The 21,338-nt window shown below is 35.4% G+C and overlaps 2 protein-coding genes across 2 annotated transcripts; one reads left to right on the forward strand and one right to left on the reverse strand.

Moving 5' to 3' along the window:
* Window positions 1-3,689: 3,689 nt before the first annotated feature.
* On the reverse strand, window positions 3,690-17,795 carry LOC106881529 (tetratricopeptide repeat protein 1). The gene is made up of 6 exons (XM_014931949.3): window positions 17,742-17,795; window positions 12,486-12,974; window positions 10,204-10,377; window positions 9,175-9,360; window positions 5,160-5,214; window positions 3,690-4,026 (listed from the first exon to the last, which is right to left on the reverse strand). Exons 2-6 carry the CDS (start codon window positions 12,855-12,857, stop codon window positions 3,896-3,898), a joined length of 918 nt encoding a protein of 305 aa, XP_014787435.1. The 5' UTR covers window positions 12,858-12,974; window positions 17,742-17,795; the 3' UTR covers window positions 3,690-3,895.
* Window positions 17,796-17,891: 96 nt separating this feature from the next.
* Window positions 17,892-20,971, forward strand: LOC106881528 (rab proteins geranylgeranyltransferase component A 2). Its single transcript, XM_014931948.3, has 2 exons — window positions 17,892-17,975; window positions 18,077-20,971. The coding sequence occupies exon 2, from the start codon at window positions 18,095-18,097 to the stop codon at window positions 20,207-20,209; it is 2,115 nt and encodes a 704-aa protein (XP_014787434.1). The 5' UTR covers window positions 17,892-17,975; window positions 18,077-18,094; the 3' UTR covers window positions 20,210-20,971.
* Window positions 20,972-21,338: the final 367 nt, after the last annotated feature.

The raw sequence follows: 21,338 nt of genomic DNA on the forward strand, positions 1-21,338 counted from the left end.
AAATCTTTAACTGACAAGATAGTGGAGAGAGGAAATATTTGAGTGCTAAAATACACTATCTTTTATCTTTTACTTGTTTCAGGCACTACCTTTTAACAGTTTACTCAAAGAAATCAACTTCAGTCCTTTTTTAAGCTTGGTTTTTACCCTACTGGTCTCTTTCTAACAAACTGCTAAGTTACAGGCACATAAACAAGCCAAGTAGTTGTGAAAGACAAACATGAAAACATGCACACATGTGCATATTATATATGACAGGCTTCTTTCAGTTTCTGTCTACCAAATCCACTCACAAGACATTGGTTGGCCCAGGGTTATAGTAGAAGACACTTTACTCACCTAAGGTGCTGCACAATGGGGCTGAACCTGAGTATTTTTATACCACTTCATTCTGGGAAACTGCTGGAAATGACTTTGCTTTTCCTTACTCTAGAGGCCAATAAAATAATTATATTGTGGACAGATTCCATTGATATATTTTTTTTTTAAAGCTCCTTCTCACTGTCCAGCATTAAAAAGAAAATGACCACACAATAAAGTCATGGCCATACTTTTGACGATAGTCTGTGTCAAGCCTATAAACTTATGTAGTTGCTACTTATCCAGATGCATAAGAGTACAATATTCCTCCCTGAACAGGATGCCAGTTCGTCATAATTTTCCACTGATACTAATTTTCAGATGATTGTACTAAGGCAACATGAAATGAAATGCTCAGTTCAAAGACATGTTTCACCTGTCTGAGAATTGAACCCGTAAGTTCATGAGGAGTCCAACACCCCAACCCACTAAACCACACACCTTTACTGTTGACAGTAGTACATTTTTCTTACCTTTCTCAGTTTTATGTTCAAATTCTGATGATATACTTCTTTCATCCTTCTAGGGTCAAATTAAAATCAATTATAAATTGTGGTGATACCCTTCTGCCAGGTAACTTTCTCAAATTTGTTATGTAAAGTGAAACAAGGTCCAACCAGTAGAGGGATGTTACCAATAGCAAAGTCTGCAAATTGGTTCTCATTCCCTTATTAAAGCAAATTATTAACTTCACTAACACCACTCACATTTTTTGAGAAAAGTGAAATTTCCAATTTAACTAATACATGGTTCTTTTGGGCAGAGTCCAAAATAAACATTTTAACCCTAAATGCCTAATTATCAATATACAAATAAGGAGAAAAAGATCAATAAATAGGGAGCTTTTTTAAGTTCTAGTATTTGCAAAAAATTATATTCTTCGTGAGTGCGTTATTCAAATTTCAATAACTCTACCTCAGATGTTACAATTGGTTGCATGCAAAAAAAGTTATTAGTTCAAGTAGACAAAATTAAACATTGGATGCCTTTAGCAGTGTATACTCTGCTGTAAGCATTTAGTTAAAGACTCCAATATTTCAATAAATTTGTTTCTTCTTCTCAAATAACATAGAAACAGTCAAGCTTGCTGCATTTTGATTCTTGTCCAAAGGCTTTCAAGTTTTTGGTAAAATATCCTTCATATCTAGACTAATCATTTGGTCATTTTCTTCCCATAAAAAAAAGTAGTATTTGAAGCCTCAAGAATTAACCCCTTCCCTTAACATTGCTGGCCTTGTGCCAGAATTTGAAACCATTATATTATATTGTAAGGCGGCAGAATCATTAGTATATCTGACTAAATGTTTAGTTCTGATTTCAAATCCTTTCAGATGAAATTAAGTACCAGGTGAGCACTAGGGTCAATGTAATCAACTTACCTTCTACTCCAAAGTTTCAGGCCTTGTGCCTGGAGTAGAAAGGATTATTATAGAAGTAAGGTGGCGAGCTGGCAAGATTGTTAGCACATCAGAAAATGCTTAGCAGCATTTCTTCCAGCTTCACATTCTGCATTCAAATGCCAATGAGGTTAACTTTGCTTTTCAGGAGTCACTGAAAGAAGTACCAGTTGAGCACTAGGGTCAATGTAATTGACAAGCTCCCTCCTAGAAAATTTCAAGCCCTGTATAGTAGAAAAGATTATTACTAGATGTATATAAATACATGTATATTATATCATCTGCCTTCCATGCCTGCATGGGTTGGACGGTTTGACAGGAGTTGGCCAGGCAGAAGACAGCAGACTTTAATGTTTGGGCACGGTTTTTTCCGGCTAGATGCCTTTCCTAACACCGATCACCCTGCACATATATGTGTATATATAAACCTTTTCTGGAATGCTAACCCTGTCACTAACTTTAGAATGTTCAGTATATTTTATTGCTGTACCAACGAAAGATATGTTACATAGTAAAATCAACTTCCGCATTATGATATACTCTTTTTTTTTTAGTTTAGAAATAAATGTTCACAACAATATTTGTTTCTAGATAAATCTTTTTTAAAGCATGCTGCGGATATTTAAATAAATTGACCATCGTGATAATCTGAGCAAGATTGTAGAATTACTTCCCTTGTATGTAACTACATCGAGTCGTAACAATCCAAGGGAGATAAACGTTTTGCCCAACAGTTAAAGTTAGTTTACTCTTTTACTTGTTTCAGTCATTTGACTGTGGTCATGCTGGAGCACTGCCTTTAGTCGAGCAAATCAACCCCAGGACTTATTCTTTGGAAGCCTAGTACTTATTCTATCGGTGTTTTTCGCCGAACCGCTAAGTTACGGGTACGTAAATACACCAGCATCGGTTGTCAAGCGATGTTGGGGGGGGGGGGCACACACACATATATACGACGGGCTTCTTTCAGTTTCCGTCTACCAAATCCACTCGCAAGACTTTGGTCGGCCCGAGGCTATAGTAGAAGACACTTGCCCAAGGTGCCACGCAGTGGGAATGAATCCGGAACCATGTGGTTGGTAAGCAAGCTACTTACCACACAGCCACTCCTGCACCTTTCTTGAGATTAAGTTTTGAACATAATCAATAGGATGGATTTTTTTATGTATGTAATTTGATTTTTGTATTAATATTTAAATACAACGAAATATATTCTTGTATTAGAATGAATGAAGACGTTCAATGTAATTTTTACATTTCTAGAGAGATAGGTGTTAACAGGTGGACAAGATGTTTGCTTTGCAATCACAGTCTCAAGTTGGATATCACACTGAAGATCCAATGATTACATATATGTGACTAATGTTTAAAACGAGTCTTGTGTCAATAAGTGTCTTTGTCATTCAAAATGTATAAGAGCAATAAAATTAATAGTGATTAACTTAACCTGCGGAGGTGATATACTCAGGTATACCATTAACTTGAATATATTAGCCACATAAAACTATGAGGAGAATGTCACACAATATGATTTACTAATTTGGGGTTAGGAATTTTTCAAGTAAATTCAACACTTAAACTTGTAGACTTCTACATGATTTTAAAAAATGATGCTTAGTGTAGCACAGGGATAAAACTGAATTTGAAAAACCCAATTCTTGATGGCCCAGTCCACCAAGCTGTACATAGTTCACTAAGTACAGATAGGAATTATACCACTGTTGCCTAAACACCCACAGGAAGGCAATATTTATTGCATTTTCTATGATCGAGTAGATTACAGGACAATCTAAAGTTGTTTGTAGTCTAGTAGGGTCTACCATCATTCAAAATATCTCCAAAGCATAACTCTTACAACAATTTAAACAAAGGAAGATTATTGATAACCTCACTGCAGGCATCACCAAGAGTAAAGATAATATAAGACCAAAATTCCAAGTTTAAAATTAATGAATTTATTATAATACATTGTGGATACTTTCCAACAGTTCTGGACATAGTAATAATTAAATATAAACAAGCACAACATCTTCATAGATAAATATTTGGACAATAATCAGAAAAGAAAAAGGTATTTAAGTTTTCTTATTCTGTTTTTAAGACAGTTCTTGATTATATCTAAAAAGAGTTCAAAACACTCAAGTAGCATCTACATTTTGCTTGAAATTTACTGAATATGAACCAGATTGAGGATCTTTTTGCATCTGAAAGTTATCAGTTGAGAGGCCAAATGGTTTAAGAATCATGTTTCCAAGATCTTTCAGTTTACCTACAGGAGAAAAGGGTTTTGATTAAGGAAAAGGCATGGATAATATATATATATATATATATATATACATGCATACAATTTTAAACTTTTTGTAGAAGGGATATAGAAGACACTACTCATGAATTAATGCAGATTAGCTAGGTCCTAGACTTCTTAACTTATAAGGTACTACTGTAAATATCTTAATTTTCAAAGTTATTCTAAGAGAATGCAAGCATGAAAAGGCAAATAAACTCTCAGTAACAGAAAACTATTACAATTATATTGGAACCATTTTAGATCAAGTCTTGAAAAGTAGATATGAATAACTTAAATGGAATTTTTTTTTTTTTTTTTTTTTAATTCCATCCACTGCTGAGAGAGAATCTAGGTAGCAGAAAAACTAGTATGATATTTATTGACATTCATCCTAAGACATAAAAATCATATTCTGAGACACCAATCACTAAAAGTAATCATTTTTTACTAAAATTTTCAATGGTAGCACTTCAAGACCACTGTAATTAAACGTTCAAATTCTGAATTAAAGTAGCAACTAAAATTGCAACAGACGTTCCTCAGCAGAGGATTCATAGTTCTTGGAATTGTTATAAAAAAGTTTATCAATTTATGTTTGAAAAGCAATCGAGATTGCTTTCCAATAATTTGAGAAATTAGCATTGCAATAAAGTCAGGTGTTAAATATACAAACTTCTAGGAATAAGTGTGAGGTTTTGCTATAACCATAGTAAAGAGAGACGAGAAGCGCAATAGCAGCATGTACCATTGTGAACAACTGAAAACAAATTTTTTTTTGTTTTCTGGAAGAGTCAACAATATGCTCATTAGCTTATTTTTTAGCAGCAAGTTCATTATAGTTCGTGGTTGGATTTTATTTATTTATTTTCTTTTTGTCTTGTTCATTATACTTCCTTTCTTATTGCTTTTGATTTTTATAAATTAAGAAGTGTATACTAAAAGTGGTACTTTTGTTTTTAACTTCTGAGATATGGACATTTTTATGATGAGGGATCAGATGTCAATAACTATTACTGATATTTACCAAACAACAAAACGATCAAACTTAGCATTACATAGTTATTACTCTTTCTGTAACACTCTAGATTTACATACATAAAGAGATTTTTACATACCCATCATTTCTGCTTTTAGCTTTTCATTCCGTTCTTCTATTTGTTCAGGAAGTCTCTATATTTAAGACACAAATTTGAGAAATTTATATTTAATACATGCATGCGCACACATTAAAATTTATATTCGTAAATTCAATCCTCAACTGCAGACCATTGCTAATTTATCTGCTCAATGTAAATATAAGCTGAAATTGATGTTCTATATAATTTTATAAATAACATTAAGCTAACATGATAGAATTGATGCATACCTCAAAGACTACATCTTGACTGCAAGCAGAAGTTAAATTAGATAGTAACAACTGATAAATCTAGCAGGTCAGACAATAGGAAAAAAGTGTTGCAACATACAAACCTAGAGTTATTTACTATGCTCCGAGTAAATGAGTTTAATAAAGTAGAATTTTGTCAAATAATGACACAACATGCAAAAATATGAAGAACTCTCCCCAAAACGGTTTAACAAATAAAATACTGGAGTTGAGGTTCTTAGCTTTCAGTCAAATTAAATACATTTACTAAAATTCAGAGATAAATGCTGGTCTGCATTGAAAAGAGTTTATCAAAAAGCAAACATTTAAAATTTGAAAGGCTCGCCTTGAATCAAATTTTTTTTTCTTCGTTTCAAAGGTATCCTTTCCATTATATAATTGAGTCAGAAAGACATTTGCTATAAATATTCAAGCTCATAGTTAAGTAAATAACTATGCCTAATTAAGGGGGAATAACTTGACGACTAACAGCAATTATAATTGATAAAAATGCATACAACATAAACACGATACACGCACATTCCTAAAGGGTCATCAATTTCTCCCACCAATACTGAAAAAAATACATTATGATAATAGGAATTAGGAAAAAGCTTAATTCTCAAACTAAAACCCTCTACTAAGGCAGACCTTCACTATCACTCGCCAATGCACTAAAGAATTCCGGAAGAGATTATCCTCAACATCCCCAATCCATACATTCTTCTCAACACTTACCATGACCTCTACTCCTACAGCAACTGCTTCTCAAGAAACAGGAATTCAAACCTACTGCTGCTGGATTTCACAATTTCTGAACAGTTTCTTCCACATAACATCAATTAACGAAGTTGTTGGGAATATGTGCCAATCATTAGGAGGGCAGCAAGCTGGCAGAATCGTTAGCACGCCAGGCGAAATGCTTAGCAGTATTTCGTCTGCCGTTACGTTCTGAGTTCAAATTCCACTGAGGTCGACTTTGCCTTTCATCCTTTCAGAGTCGATTAAATAAGTACCAGTTATGCATTGGAGTCGATGTAATCAACTTAATCCCGTTGTTTGTCCCCTCTATGTTTAGCCCCCTGTGGACAATAAAGAAATAAATATGTGCCAATCATTAGGGAGTTGTACTTGCAAACTGACATTACAAACTAAAACCACCTACAGAAAGAGGTCTATTACTATCTCTAAAATTCCACTTCAGGCCATCTATGAAACCAGAGATGCACAAAAGAGCCTAACTGGTGGGTTTTGTTTTTTTTTTTTATTCATACCACTTTCTAATTCCCCACAATTTTTAAGTATTAGATACTTTCAGAAGAAATGTTATCTTGTATATTCTGAACTATTATAAATACAAAATACTTATTTGTTACACATTTGTAAAAATATTTAACTATATCTACACATAAAAAATAAACTTTAACTTGCAGTATAGCTCCGAATTATTACTAAATATATGTTCCATACATTTAAAAATCTTTCAGATTATATGGTCTCCTGAATAGTGTCAAATGGTCCTATTCACCCACCATTCTCACCTCATATATGCAGGAACTCATTACAGTTCAGTATTATTTATCACTGCCAGTATCCTATGTCAACAAACAGTACAACTATATCCTCAATCAGCTCTTCATATATACACTACACAGCCCCAGTCACACACATTACAATCTTAAATTAAGACCGCTCAAAAACAGATTAACAATTACACTGAACACATTCATTACCATTCATCTTGCCAACAACACCAGAAATCAGTATTTCGTATGTCATGTTAAGATTCATCAATTATGATTTTTCATATTAAAGGTAATGATCAATGGAATTAACTTTAGATAAGTACTTACTTCTTCAACTCTGGAGGGATGGAAGGAAAGGTGAACAGACTAAATTTAAGTGGAAACTGTACAGAGAGAAGAATGAATATTGCAAAGCATTTCAATCTAGCACTGCCATTTCAGCAACTCCACCATTTTGTACTAAATAACATATACACCCCAAATATAGCATCACAAAAAGACAAAAATTCATATACAACATACATATGTTGTTATTAGAACTTATTAGCTTTTACATAACTAAGAGTGAACAAAATAACCAAGATAAAATTACATAGACACATTAAGATCAACATCAGGGTAAAATACGTGACATGAACCTTCATACAACACCTAAAATTTATCAGTTCATTACTCAGTGGTTTTCAACCATTTTTGCCTATAGACCCCTTTGATTCCTACTTTACTCTTCTAGACCTCCTTATTAAAAAACATTTTTATAATTAAATATTAAGAATTTTATAACAAAATGTTCAAGTATTGTGTATTGTAGAAGTATGATTAATTTATTGTTCATAAACTTCAGTGACAAAATCTTTTATGGACCCCAGTTGAGAACCAATGAGTTAAACCATCCATCAAATTGACTCCAATTTTTTCTCTTTTAAACCCCCAATAAATAACAAACCATACAACATGAATTTCTTTATCTAAAAAAAAGTTACCTACATACACATACAACATCACTGACTGCCTACCCACTACAATAAAAATATTCTGACTGAAAGAGCACTCATACAAGCAGCTTGGTTTATAGTTGCAGTTGACTCCTAAACACATTACACCTGCATTTACAGGTTGAACCATCCTACAACTGCATTCACACAACAGCATCTGGTTGTGACAAAAAGAAAACATACACCCCAAAATGTTACAACACTAATTACATTATTAGGCCTATACTCTGTACAAGAACAGCAACCTTTTAAACAAATCCTATAAAACTGAGGTTGATATATACTGGCTAAGTTCATTTTGCCTTCATCCATAGCATCAACCACTAGAGCTTCTGATCATATCAGAACAAATTATGCAGCAAAATTGATGCAGCATGTCCTCAATGCCATACTGCATCCCCACTACAGCCAACAAATACTTTACATAATGATACAGGCCACCTATTTGTTGTAGAGGTGAAAGAGATAAATGGAATAAGGTATTGGATTTCTAGTCTACAGGTTACAAATTCAAATGTAGTATAGATACTTCACTGGGTTTCTAGGCACAGCCCTTTATTCTAATTGATTCAGTTCAGCTAATTGTTGGGAAATGTACCAGAGCATCACTGCAGTAACTAGCATCCTGTACAGTACAAGATTTAACTCTCATCCACTTATGTCAAAAGTAGAATTAAGGATCAAGTTTCAAAAGTTTCTCAATCTGGAGATACTGAGTGCTCCAAAGCATTTAGTTGACACACTGTGTTTGAGAACAGTTAACCAGACTACTCAATAAGTTTTTTTAAACAAAGCAAAAATGCTGATTTTGTACAGAAAAACAATCTAATTTATACACCTGCATCAACTCAATGCTTGTCTGAGTTAACTCCAACAAGAACTAAACAGAGACAAAATGAGGCATCAAGCTAAACAAGATACATAAAGTGTTGGCTCCAGTACTACCATCTGCACCCATTTCCTTACTCTCAAGCAAACAAAGGCACCTCTATGCAGTCACTTGACAGGTTAAAAATAGCAGCCAGAATTCTCTCAAATCACATCCAACTGTAAAAGAATAAGAACACATTAGATCATGTTGTCTTGTATAAACACTGATTAAAAGACAGGATGACCATTGCTTGAACACTTTTGGTCATAGGCCTATTCAATTAGAGCTGACCTATAGCTAATTAACACCATTATCTTCCTATCATAAAGAAAACATTTATATTGACAGTAATAAACAGTAACAATTACTAACTAAACATGCTGCACGAGCACTGTGCTGAGACGGATCCATTTCAACAATCTTTTTGTAGTCCTGAAGGGCATCTTCAAGCTTGTCTTCTTTCTCATATAATTCTGCACGACGTAATAAAGCCTTTAAGTAGTCCGGATTCAATTCCAGTGCTGAGCAGGAATCTTCAATTGCTTTTTTATTTTTTTGCTGGAAAATAACATTGAAATTATTTCAAATTCAAATAACAGGAACCAATATCTGCTGAGGAAAAAAAAAACCCCAGTAAAAATCAACAATTCTCTACACAATATTTTTAGTACAGCAATAATGACAAGTTAAATTATTCGTTAAATAACCCCCTTGAGGATGATGGATGAACTTATACGTTTATCAATTTTTTGCAGAAAAGGTAGACTGTACGATGCATGCATAAATAGTGTGATGGTGCAAGGTAAGTAAGACATGAGCACTGAATGTGGAAGTTTTGTAGAAGTGAAGCAAGTAGAAGCTGTTGATTTTGTAATGTTAGGAATGCACAAAAAAACTGAGAAAGAGGCTAGAATTAAAAGCACCAAAAGCACAGGAGAGACAACTGAAATGACATAACTCACGATGGGAATAGGTGATGAGAAGTGGGTGAAAAAGAAACCCATGCTGTGAGTGAAGGGAATTTTGGTAACGGAAGACCAAGGAAGACATGAGAAACAGTTGAGATCATATCAGGGATTCAGGTATGAAATGATGAAGGACAAGATGAAAAGTGACATACTCTTCAGCAGATTTCTCCCAACCCATGGAAGTATGGCAAACATGTTAAAATAATGATGATAATGACAATAGTGATTTATGAAAGGCTGATATTTTAGATTCACTTCCACCAACAGATAGAGCATGTAAGGTAAAAGAATTTAATCTAAAGTATTAAGTCCCAGACAGTGAAAGGTTTCATATGTTTCAATAAAAAACATTCTTTTACATGATACAAACTCACAGAGTTTAAAGCTTTATAAAAACAAAGACACAAGAAACAAAAAATTTCCATTTTCTTACCATTCTCATAAATGCAGCAGCTCTATTGGAATACATGATGGCTCTGTCTTTGGGAAATGCTAATGGACACATTTGGAGGGCTTTGGAGTAAAGCTTCATAGCTTCTTGAAAATTACCCGCTTTGAATTCTTGATTACCTTTTTCTTTAAACTGTTGTGCACATTCTTGCCGTTCCTGCAGACAGATAGACAAGTGAAAAAGCAATAACTAATTTAATATCAATAACTATTTACAAACACTCAAACTAGGATCCAGATTCCGTCAAACAAAGTATTTCAGTATGCATTTACTTCATTATTTTAAATATATTTAGTGTTGGGCTTCACAGAGGCAATGACCGAGACCTTTGGCATCGTCGTGCTTGAGAAGGAGACTGATCAAGCCAAGGAAAATCATAGTCGTGGCAGATACCAGTTTCACACAAATGGCATCAGTGCCAATGATACAAAACACCCCGGTGTCACGCAAATGGTACCCATGCTGGTGGCACGTAAAAGCATCCATTACACTCTCAGAGTGGTTGGCATTAGGAAGGGCAACCAGCTGTAGGAAACCATGTCAAATCAGACTGGGGCTTGGTCAAACCATCCAACCCATGCCAGTATGGACAACAGATGTTAAATGATGACCAATGTAAATGTGTTGAGAGAAAAACTGAGTGTAAGAGGCATCAGATGTAGTATGCACTGGTATAGCCATGTTAAGAGCATAGATGAAGACAACTGCATAAAGTGCTGATCTCCAGATGTGGAAGGAACTCAAGGAAGAGGAACCCTAGGGACGGTTTTTACTGTAAAATGATCCTCAGATGTTGAGCCTCACAGAGGAGATGGCGAAGGAGCAAGATTATTGGTGATTTGCTTTACTTGAGAAGACCCATCCAGCTAAGTAAAATCAAGGCCATAAAGGCATATCGTTTATGTCCATGACCCTGACAAACCTTTTCTCCACCTGTATTCAAGATCCACTGTATTCCCCTAACCTCTATCTATCATTCCCACTTCACACCCTTGCAAACCTTCTTGCATACAATGTGTCCCCGTCCATCTCCCACCCTCCTTTAGCAGTGTCACAAATTTTCCCACTCACCAATCTAGTCTCTGATTCCTCATCATCATTTAATATCCATTGTCCATGCACAAGCACCAGTCTGATTTGGCATAGTTTCTATGGTTGGATGCCCTTCCTAATGCCAACCACTTTACAGAGAGTGCTGGATGCTTTTACATGGCACCAGCACACTTGTAGGCCAATCCTCTTCACCAACGGAAGCAGCCTTAACATTTCTGCTGTGGAGTATGGGTCTCCTTGAGTACAACAAGGCGCCAAGTATCTCAATCCTTTATCTACTTGATACTGTCAAGCAAAGTGTAGAGGCCACTTCTAAACAGAGAGTTAGGGAAAGATACACATACACACTCGCACACATATATGTCATCATCATTCAATGTCTACTTTTTTCATGCTTGCAGGGGTCAGATGAAATTTGTTGAGGTAGATTATAGCTGGATGCCCGCTTTGTTGCCAACCCTCACCTATTTTCAAGCAAGATAATAATTCCCCATGGCTAGATATGTTTTTCATGGAAGACTGGATATGAACAATGTTGCTTGTATGACTTTTGCTTATTTACAACTATCGTGTGATGTCAAGACAAGGTACACATACAAGCACACAACAAGCTTCTTTCCATTTCTGCCTACTGAATCCAATCATAAGACCTAAGGCTATAGAGGAAGCTTCTTGTCCAAGGTGCTCTGCTGTGGTACTAAACCTGAAATTACATGGTTGGGAGGCAAACTTAATAACACAGTCACATATATATTTGTTTCATTAATTTATATCGTATTTTGTTATGGTTTCTTCCTCAGTACATCAGATTGTACCTAAAATGCATTGTTTATTCTCAGACAAAACGCATACTTACATTCTAAACTCTTTCCTCAACCAAAAAAAAAAAAAGAAAAAAGTGTAAATAGTTAATTTGCCAAAACTACTGTTGATTCCAAGATTTCTATTTTGTTTCCCTTCAGAGCAATTTTCATTCACCCATTTTTAGTTCTGGTAAAGCCTATCTTTTTTCAAATCTGGACACAGTCAATGTCTTCCAAGAAGAGAAAGAAACAGAGGAATTCAACCCCATACAAAATTGGTAGTTTATCAACCCCCAAATCATAAAAGGCAAATGACTGATTGTTTAGTTTAAAATGTATCACAAAATTAAAATTATAAAGAGTACGTGCACTCACTCTCATTCTCACAAGTGCAAACATACGCTTTACCTTCTTTTCTTCATCTGATAAAGTTTCCTCCATATTCTTCAACAGTTCCTCATCAACTTGAATATCACCTTCATCAGCAGAATGGTATTCATCATCTGTACTTGGTGCTGTTGCACCCTCTGTTGCTTTGTGAATCTGTTCGTCGGTGTCCTCAAAGTTTCCACCACTGTCGTCTTCGCTCTCCGAGTTGCATGTCTCCTTTACATGGTCCAACTTTTCCTCCTCATTCCTGCCATCTAACTTACTGCAGCAATTTTTGCAGTTCGAATCATATTCATCATCGCTGCAATGATGACAGCTCACTGCATCTTGGTCAGCTAGAGACAAAGAAGAAAGTTTGTTTTCGGCATGTGTTAAACAACCTTCTGCCATTTTTGAACTGCTAGTCACACACTTTGTCCTGATTATTCAGATATATGTATGTCTATGTACATATATTTATATGAAAATATATTTTACAATATCCCTAACTGTAATTCCAAAACCATTCTGAAACAAAAGAAAAAAGGCAGATAAAATACGTAAAGATTTCATAACAGACTAATGTAATTAACTGACCTGAAAGTAAGTAAACATGAAATGAATCACATCATACCATACTATATACCATACAGGAGTTTATCTAGCAAATGTTGTAAAGAAAATATATGAAAGTGAAGGAACTATAAAAGGAACAACAATCCTCAAAAAGTATAGTTTGCTGTGACTTAATCTCAGGTCAGCCTTGATCCAGCAACATTCTAATAGTGACCATCACAACTTTTTTTTTTTTTATTCCTAGAATATTTGAGGTGTATTTTACATGCCACCTGCACAGGAGCCAGTCCAGCGGCACTGGCAACGATCTCGCTCGAATGTCTTTTCACATGCCACCAGCACAAGTGCCAGGAAGGCGACGTTGGTAACGATCACGCTCAAATGGTGCTATTTATGTGCCAGCGGCACAGAAACCAGACAGCTGCTCTGGCAACGATCATGCTCAGATGGTGCTCTTAGTCCTCCACTGGTACAGGTACCATCACGATTTCGCTTTCGTTTGCCCCAACAGGTCTTCACAAGCCAAGTTTAGTGTTCAGTGAAAGCGACGTTGGCATGGGTGTCAGTCGTCCAATTTAGTTTGATTTCGATTTCACTTGCCTCAACAGGTCTTCGCAAGTGGAGTTCAGTGTCCAATGAAGGAATGGTACTCATAAATGGGCTGGCAGAGGCCTTGGATTTTGGTCTTACTTGCTTTGCTGGGTCTTCTCACACACAGCATATTTCCAAAATATATATATATATATATACACACACACACACACACATACATATATATATACACACACATATACAAACATAATATGCATTATATTGCATGTTCGGATGGCGTGCCTTCGCCAATAATGTACCTCCACTCGACTACCAAACTCTCACTTCCAACGACTCGACTCAACAGAACTCGACATCTAGACTACTTGGCTCGCTCTACTCAATGCTTCTACGACTAGCTATCACATCCACTATTCATACGTACTGGACTAGCCTACTTATCGTCTGAGGATGTCCACACAACACCTCCCCCTTTTGAAAGTTTTTTTTTTTTTTCCTAAACCTGAATTTATCAATTTTATTTCCTTGGTGAGAAACTAGCATATCTTTTTCTCTTAGCGTTAATTTCCATCATTTCTGTAGGTTTTCTCTTCCTGTTTGACCTACATGTCGGTTCTGCTTCTGCTCGTGGTTCTGGGACCTCAGACAAACCATACCATATATTCATTGGTTCCTCTCGCCGCTCTTGATTTTTGGTATATCTTATTTTTAATTGGTTTATATGCTTTCTGTGTTCATATTTTGGTCCTTTTACAATGTACATCACATTACCCAGACGTCCAGTTATACTTCCTTGTTCCCAGTCCTGTTTTCTGTTTCTATATATTTTAAAATACACTTCATCACCCATGTTAAAAAATTTCATTTTTCTTCCCGAATTTTCTATTTCCTACTCAGCAACAATTTATCAAAAATAGAACAAATTTTTCTGGAAAACATCAAATCTGCGGGTGACCTGCCCAACTCTGCATTTGGATTCAGCGCTATTCTATACACCTGCAAAAACTTCGTCATCTTTGTATCTTCAAAGGTTTCCCGTCTGGTCTTTCTTAAAGCTCATTTGAATGTGTCGACAAATCTTTCCGCTAACCCATTTGACCTCGGATGGTATGGCGGAGTTAACACATGCTCCATTTGAACCAACTTACAGAATCTTTCAAACTCCTTCATCTACATGTATATATAGATGCATATCTGGGTACAAGACATCATAAAAAAATGTGGACAAAATGAAAAACGGAACATAAACAGAGTACAGAAAACACACAGGCCACATAGAGAACATTTCCGTCTTAGGTCCAACTTTTCCCTCAAGGCACACCACATCTGATGCCTCTTAAGCTCAATTCTTCTCTCAAGATGCTTACATTCTGGAAACAAACATGCACACTGACTTCATTTCTTTTAAGTCTGCGCATGTCCTCAGCTGTCATGGCCTATGTTTCACTGCCATGTACCATAGCTGTTTGCACACAGGCATCATACAATCTGCATTTCATTCTGAGGTAGAGGCCCTTTGTTGCCAACAGAGGTAGGAGCTCACTGAACTTCGCCCAGCCTAATCTTATTCTCACAGCTATGCTTTCAGAGCATCCACTTCCTCTACTAACTTGGTCACCTAGATAACGGAAGCTGTCTACTACCTCTAGCTTACCCCACTAGCAGTTGATTATTTTCTATACATTTTCGGTGTTCATTGTACCTGTACATCTTCCACACACAAAAGCTATTTCCCTGCTAACCTTCCTCTGATATTGTTGTACCTACTATGTATCCATAGCTTACAGCAGGTACATCTTATGGAGTTCCTACCTACATCTTTTCTAAAGATTGAGCAGGGCCATCTACCCGAAGGGATTTGTGATTTGTCTGCCTTCCTATTTACTAAGACTTTGGTTTTTGCTAGGTTAACTTTAAGGCCCTTTGATCCTAGACCTTGCTACCATACCTGAAACTTCTCTAGTTCTGATAGTGATTCAACTATAAGAGTAAAGTCATCAGCATAGAGGATTTCCCAGGAGCAGCCTGTTTTGAATTCCTCTGTTATTGCCTGGGGGACTATGATGAACAAGATCGGGCTGAGGACCAATCTTTGGTGAACCCCTACTTGTACCCTGAATTCTTCGCTGTACTCGTTGCCAACCCTCATCTTAGGGTAGCATCCTTGTACATGGCTTGTAAAACTCTCACCAACCACTCATCTATCCCTAGTTTCCACAATGACCACCAGATAAGGGATCAGGGGGTCCTGTCAAGTCAACAAAAGCCGAGTACAGAGGTTTATATTTGGTTAAGTATTTCTCCTGCAGCTGCCTTACCAGGAATATAGCATCAGTGGTGCTTCTCCCTAGCACAAAACCAAACTGCATCTCATCAAGACGAACTCTCTCCCTAATTAGTTGGGCTATGACCCCCTCCATAACTTTTAACACCTAATACAATTTGATACCTCTGTAATTATTTCTATCTAAGGCATCACCTTTACCTTTGGAGCAGTTGACTATGGTGTTGCTATACCAGTCATTGGGTATGACTCCTTCGTGAACCACCCAATTTACAATATGAGTGACTAGACCGTAACCACACTGCCAGATATGTTAAGCATCTCAGCAGTGATCCTTGATGGGCCAGGGGCTTTCCCTGTTTTCATATCTTTAATTGCTTTATCTGCCAAGGTACTGTCAATTCGGATAGGAAATATTGAAGCAGCTTGCTCCAGAGAAAATAATGGATTTTTTGAAAATAAACGGCATTATTGCCACAAGTAAAACGTGTTTGCACACACATGAACACTTTAATTTCACTTTGTCACAGTATTTCTTTGCTGCTTTTACTTTTCGTTTTTCAAGAGTTTGGTGTTATTTCGGCACTCATATTTTTTGTAACTTTCAAAAAAAAATAAATAAATAAAAGTAGGAAAGAAAGTAAGAAATTAACACTTTATTTTCACTTTGTCATATTACTGCAGGAAATTACTCGGAAAGAAATCTTTGCAGAAAGGTGAGTAGATTGATTACATATTACTTTCATTATGTCATCGCAGTTTTGTGAGATTTAGCTGTTATTTCTAGCATGCGAATAGCTTGCTTGAAGGCCAAGGCCGTAGAATAATGAGGGGGGGGGGGGGGTAATTATTTTTTTTTAATTGAGATTTTACAAATAATTTTTTTTGGGAATCATGATCTGGTGGGGGGTGATGAAATTTTGAAGTTACGATTCTTGAAAAAAATTTTTTTCCGAATCGGAATCTCCACAGCCTAAAACGTGGGATTCCGTAAAAAAAAAATTAAAAGGGGGTAAGGGTTCCGTTTACATCGCCATGTGAGCCGCTAACAAAAATAAACTGATTGTGAAAGTGATTCCACAAAGTTACTCCGTGGCGAATGTAAAATGATATCGTTTGTGGAAGTTGTGATAATCGAGAAAGGGTCAATATACAGTTTGTTGACCGGAGAAACCAAAACATTGTTGCAAATACATATTCAATGTTAGGGTATATTTCGTTTCACGTCAAGTTATTTTATAATTCATTTTCACTTTAAATATTTGTGTATATTAACATCCTTGCTGTCCCGAGTTATTCTTCCCATGTAGCGTTATCTTGACACACCTCATTTACAATAGGATAATAAAACTCTTGTTTGGAATTTGCTACATGAAATAGCATGAAATAGCATGAAATTTTGATGGATGGTTGAAATTTAGCTCACAAGAAGTTAATTTCAATAGAGTTAGGATCTGTCTCAAGTGGGCTGGTATCAAAAGGGTTTTTCAGTGAATCAGAATTTACTTCCTCGCTATTATACTTTCATTTTATTCTTTTAATGTCACTTAAGAAACTTCTAGACTCCATTATACTGAAGATTAAATACCTTTCATTTGTACAGGCGCTTTAATCCAACAGTATTTTCTAAACTGTGCAAATTGTTAGTTATTTAATCTTCAATTAATAGAGTCTATATGTTATAACGTAGGGAGTCCTGTTTTTTGAGTCGTAATCTTCAAGAAAATTCTTTTATGGAATATGTGTATACAAGCTAAAACTAAAAGTGAAAATACTCATAAAATAATTTAATTTACCGACATAAAACGAAACACAGTTGAATGTTGTTTGATAGTAATAAAGTTAAGTTATATCAAAAGAAATATAATTAACACACGACTCACATTGTACAAATTCGGTGACAAACCTCTTTCTTCCGTCACGACATCACTTCAACTGTAAGTGCCACCTAGCAGCAGAATATATTAACACTCAGGGGGAAGTAACTGTCACAACATTTGACAAGAGCTCATTTAAGAAAAGATAACTCCCATATATCAACTACGAGGGATTAGCTTGTCGTTGACGCTTTAATAACTATCTGAGAAATATTGCTGCTAATATAATACTTTATCGATGTAAGTAACTGAATGATTTTAAATTAGAAGTTATATTATTGGTACTTAAGTTTATTTCTTTCATCTTACGTTTTCTTCTTTCTTTTTTTATTGTTCTTTAGATTTTCTTCGTCGATAGGATGGACGACGTTCTTCCTTCGAGTTTTGATGCTATAGTGATTGGAACTGGTCTTTCAGAAAGTATCGTTGCTTCGGCTTTATCGCGAATTGGCAAAACAGTCTTACACATAGACAGGAACGCTTATTATGGCAGCCGATGGGCGTCATTCAGCTTGCGTAACCTCCAAACATGGACATCAACACTGAAAGAAAAGGAACAGTTAAAACTGCAAAACACGTCTTGTGACATACCTGATTCTTCCGTTGATATCAACCCTCATCTTCAAGAAGGAGAATCCTTTGTACTCCTCTCGCCCCATGATGAAGGCTTTTCTAATATCCAAATGTCCTATCATCACATATCTACAAACACCACCGACGAATGTGATGCCCCAAATAATATTACAAGTAATGTAATCAAAACTGAACAGGGTCAGCCACCCTGTGATATTCATGAAGAACGATCAGAAGAGGATGATGGTATAAATAAAGCGGATGAAGACACTGGAGTGGTAGAGGAAACCGAAAATAAGAAAGAGACGTCTGAAAATAAGGAAGTGACGTCTGAAAATAAGGAAGAGACCTCTGAAAATAAGGAAGAGACCTCTGAAAATAAGCAACTTGATTCTAATTCCTTCATGGAAGCCACTACAGACAGTGCAGAACTTAAGGAAATTGAAGTATATATCACATCAGAAAAGGCGTTAGAAAATGTGACCAATAACAAGGTTACTGAAAAATGGACTGTTAAAAAGTTTGAGGACCAATGGAGACGTTTTAATTTTGATACAGCTCCCAAAGTATTATACTGTAATGGTGATATGGTTCATCTTTTGATTCAGTCTGATATTTCTCGTTATTGTGAATTCAAGCTTGTGTCACGTATTCTTACTATTTTTCAGAATGAATTAATAAAAGTTCCCTGTTCTCGGGCTCATATTTTCAACTCCAGAGAAGTATCAATGCTTGAGAAACGAATAATGATGAAATTTGTAAAAGCCTGTTTAGAAAATAATCCTGATGAAACAATGAAAGAATTTTATGATCGTCCTTTTTCAGCATATTTAGAAGAAAAGTTTTCTCCAATTGCAAGACATTATATTTACCATGGAATTGCAATGGCACAAAAATCTACCACAACTAAAGAAGGGATTGCTTTAGCTCAGAAGTTTTTTTCATCAGTTGGGCAGTATGGAGACATTCCTTTTATAACATCTATTTATGGGGTTGGAGAACTTCCACAGGCTTTTAGTCGTATGTGTGCCGTATGGGGTGGAATTTATTGTTTAAATTTATCAGTTAAAGCAATAATTATTCATGAGGGAAAAGCAAAAGCTGTTATCACTTCTGATGGTAAACGAATTGAATGTGAATGGCTTATAGTAGAACCGAGTTACATTCCAGATGATATTATTGAGTCCATGGAGACCCAAATAGTGAATAGAGCCATATTAGTTACTGACAAAGCTTTACTACAATCACCTAAAGAAGAACTGTCACTGCTGAATATTTACCCACCAGAGGATACTTCAAGGCCTGTAGTGATGCTGGAATATCCACCGTCTGCTATGGTTTGCCCTACAGGTTTATGTCTTATCCACTTCACTAGACAAGGTGAAGCTGATCCCAAAACTGAACTTGATTATGCTTGTAAATATTTGTTCAATTTTGAACCTATTGATGAGGATAAGAAAGATACAGAGAGTGCTGAAGGTGACACCCAACAAAACAATGACACTCGACCGAATGTTTTATGGTCACTTTTTTTCCAGGTAAAGAGCAAACGCAATGTCAAACTTCAACAGTCCCTACCCAATAATATTTTAGTGACCTCACAACCAGGATCTGAATTAGACTTGGATTTCTATCCAGGAGAAGCTAAACAAATATTTGAAACAATGTATCCTGGTGAAGAATTTCATCCAAAATGTCCCCATCCAGAAGACATTATTTATTGTTCTGAAGAAGACAAAGGCACTGCTAGTGACAATGATACTAATAAAAATGAAAGTGATAGTAGTACAACAATCTCAGAGTCTCTTTACCCCAATACAACAAGCAGTTCTACACTTGTTACTGATTCAGATACTCTTACTACAATTGACAGTTTATCTGACATGAAACTGGATGATTGAAATAGTCTATATTGTCTTTAAAGTTAAGGAAAAGCTACATTAATTTAATCAATTTAACTACTTCAGAATGTTTATGTCCACAACCAACCAAAACTCAATCAGCATTTTATTAGTCTTTGTTATTTTAAGAAAATTTTCTCAAAAAATTTACAGTCACTGAAATAATGGCTTCACCATTCGTGTTTCTATTCTCTATGCTAAAATTTAATCAGTATATTCTTCAATTACCTTAAGACATGTGTATTTGTGTTTATACGTGTGTGTTTGTGTGAGTGTGTAGAAGTTGAACAGAGAATTATACTGGTTAAAACCTGTAAGAAATAGAAGCATGAAAGAATAGGTGGAAGCATTCAAATACTTAACTCATCTCAAAAATATGGATATTAACTAAAACCTTGTGTGTGATATTTTACCCTTTGCCAGCTTAAACTAATTAGTCTACAACTTTGTTGATAAAAGTATGATGTATACTTTTTCTGTCTTCTGTTCTAAATTTCATAACTGTGATTATTGTGATAAAGAAAACTTAAATACATTTTAGGTGATAACATAGTCCTGTTATTATCATTGATGTCCTCACTATTTGTTTATCATTCTGTAAAAAATACTCAAATCTTCATTTTAATTCTTTCAATTTTTCCCTACTATTTATCCTGATATAAATGCTATTTTGAGATAATGGATTTAATATTGACATTTAAAACTATTCTGAATAGAAATCAAAACATTGCCTACTCATTTAATAAAATCTTGTTGTAGTTATTCTGTGTCCATTTTTCAATTTCTTAAAGTGTATCAAACACCACTGATTGAGCAAGATGTAAACTTCCAATAAACTGGAATTACAATATAATTTATGCCTGAGATGAGTTGTTAATAAGATCATAATTTTTTGGACTGTTAAATTCATCTTTAGAGATGAATATATTGCTTTACAATATTTACAAATCCACTGTTTCAATCTGCTTGATCGTCAATCATCATCAGCTATTTTATTCTTGGGTGTGTGCATAATCCTAAACTGGATTTGAACATAAATTGTGTGAATGTTAATGTTGTTAAACAAAATTTCATCTCTAAGGATTAGGTTAATAATACAAAATATTATATCCTTAAATACAATTTCAAT

This window comes from Octopus bimaculoides, chromosome 2, assembly GCF_046866305.1.
Source record: "Octopus bimaculoides isolate indiv1 chromosome 2, ASM4686630v1, whole genome shotgun sequence".
Lineage (NCBI taxonomy): Eukaryota > Metazoa > Mollusca > Cephalopoda > Octopoda > Octopodidae > Octopus > Octopus bimaculoides.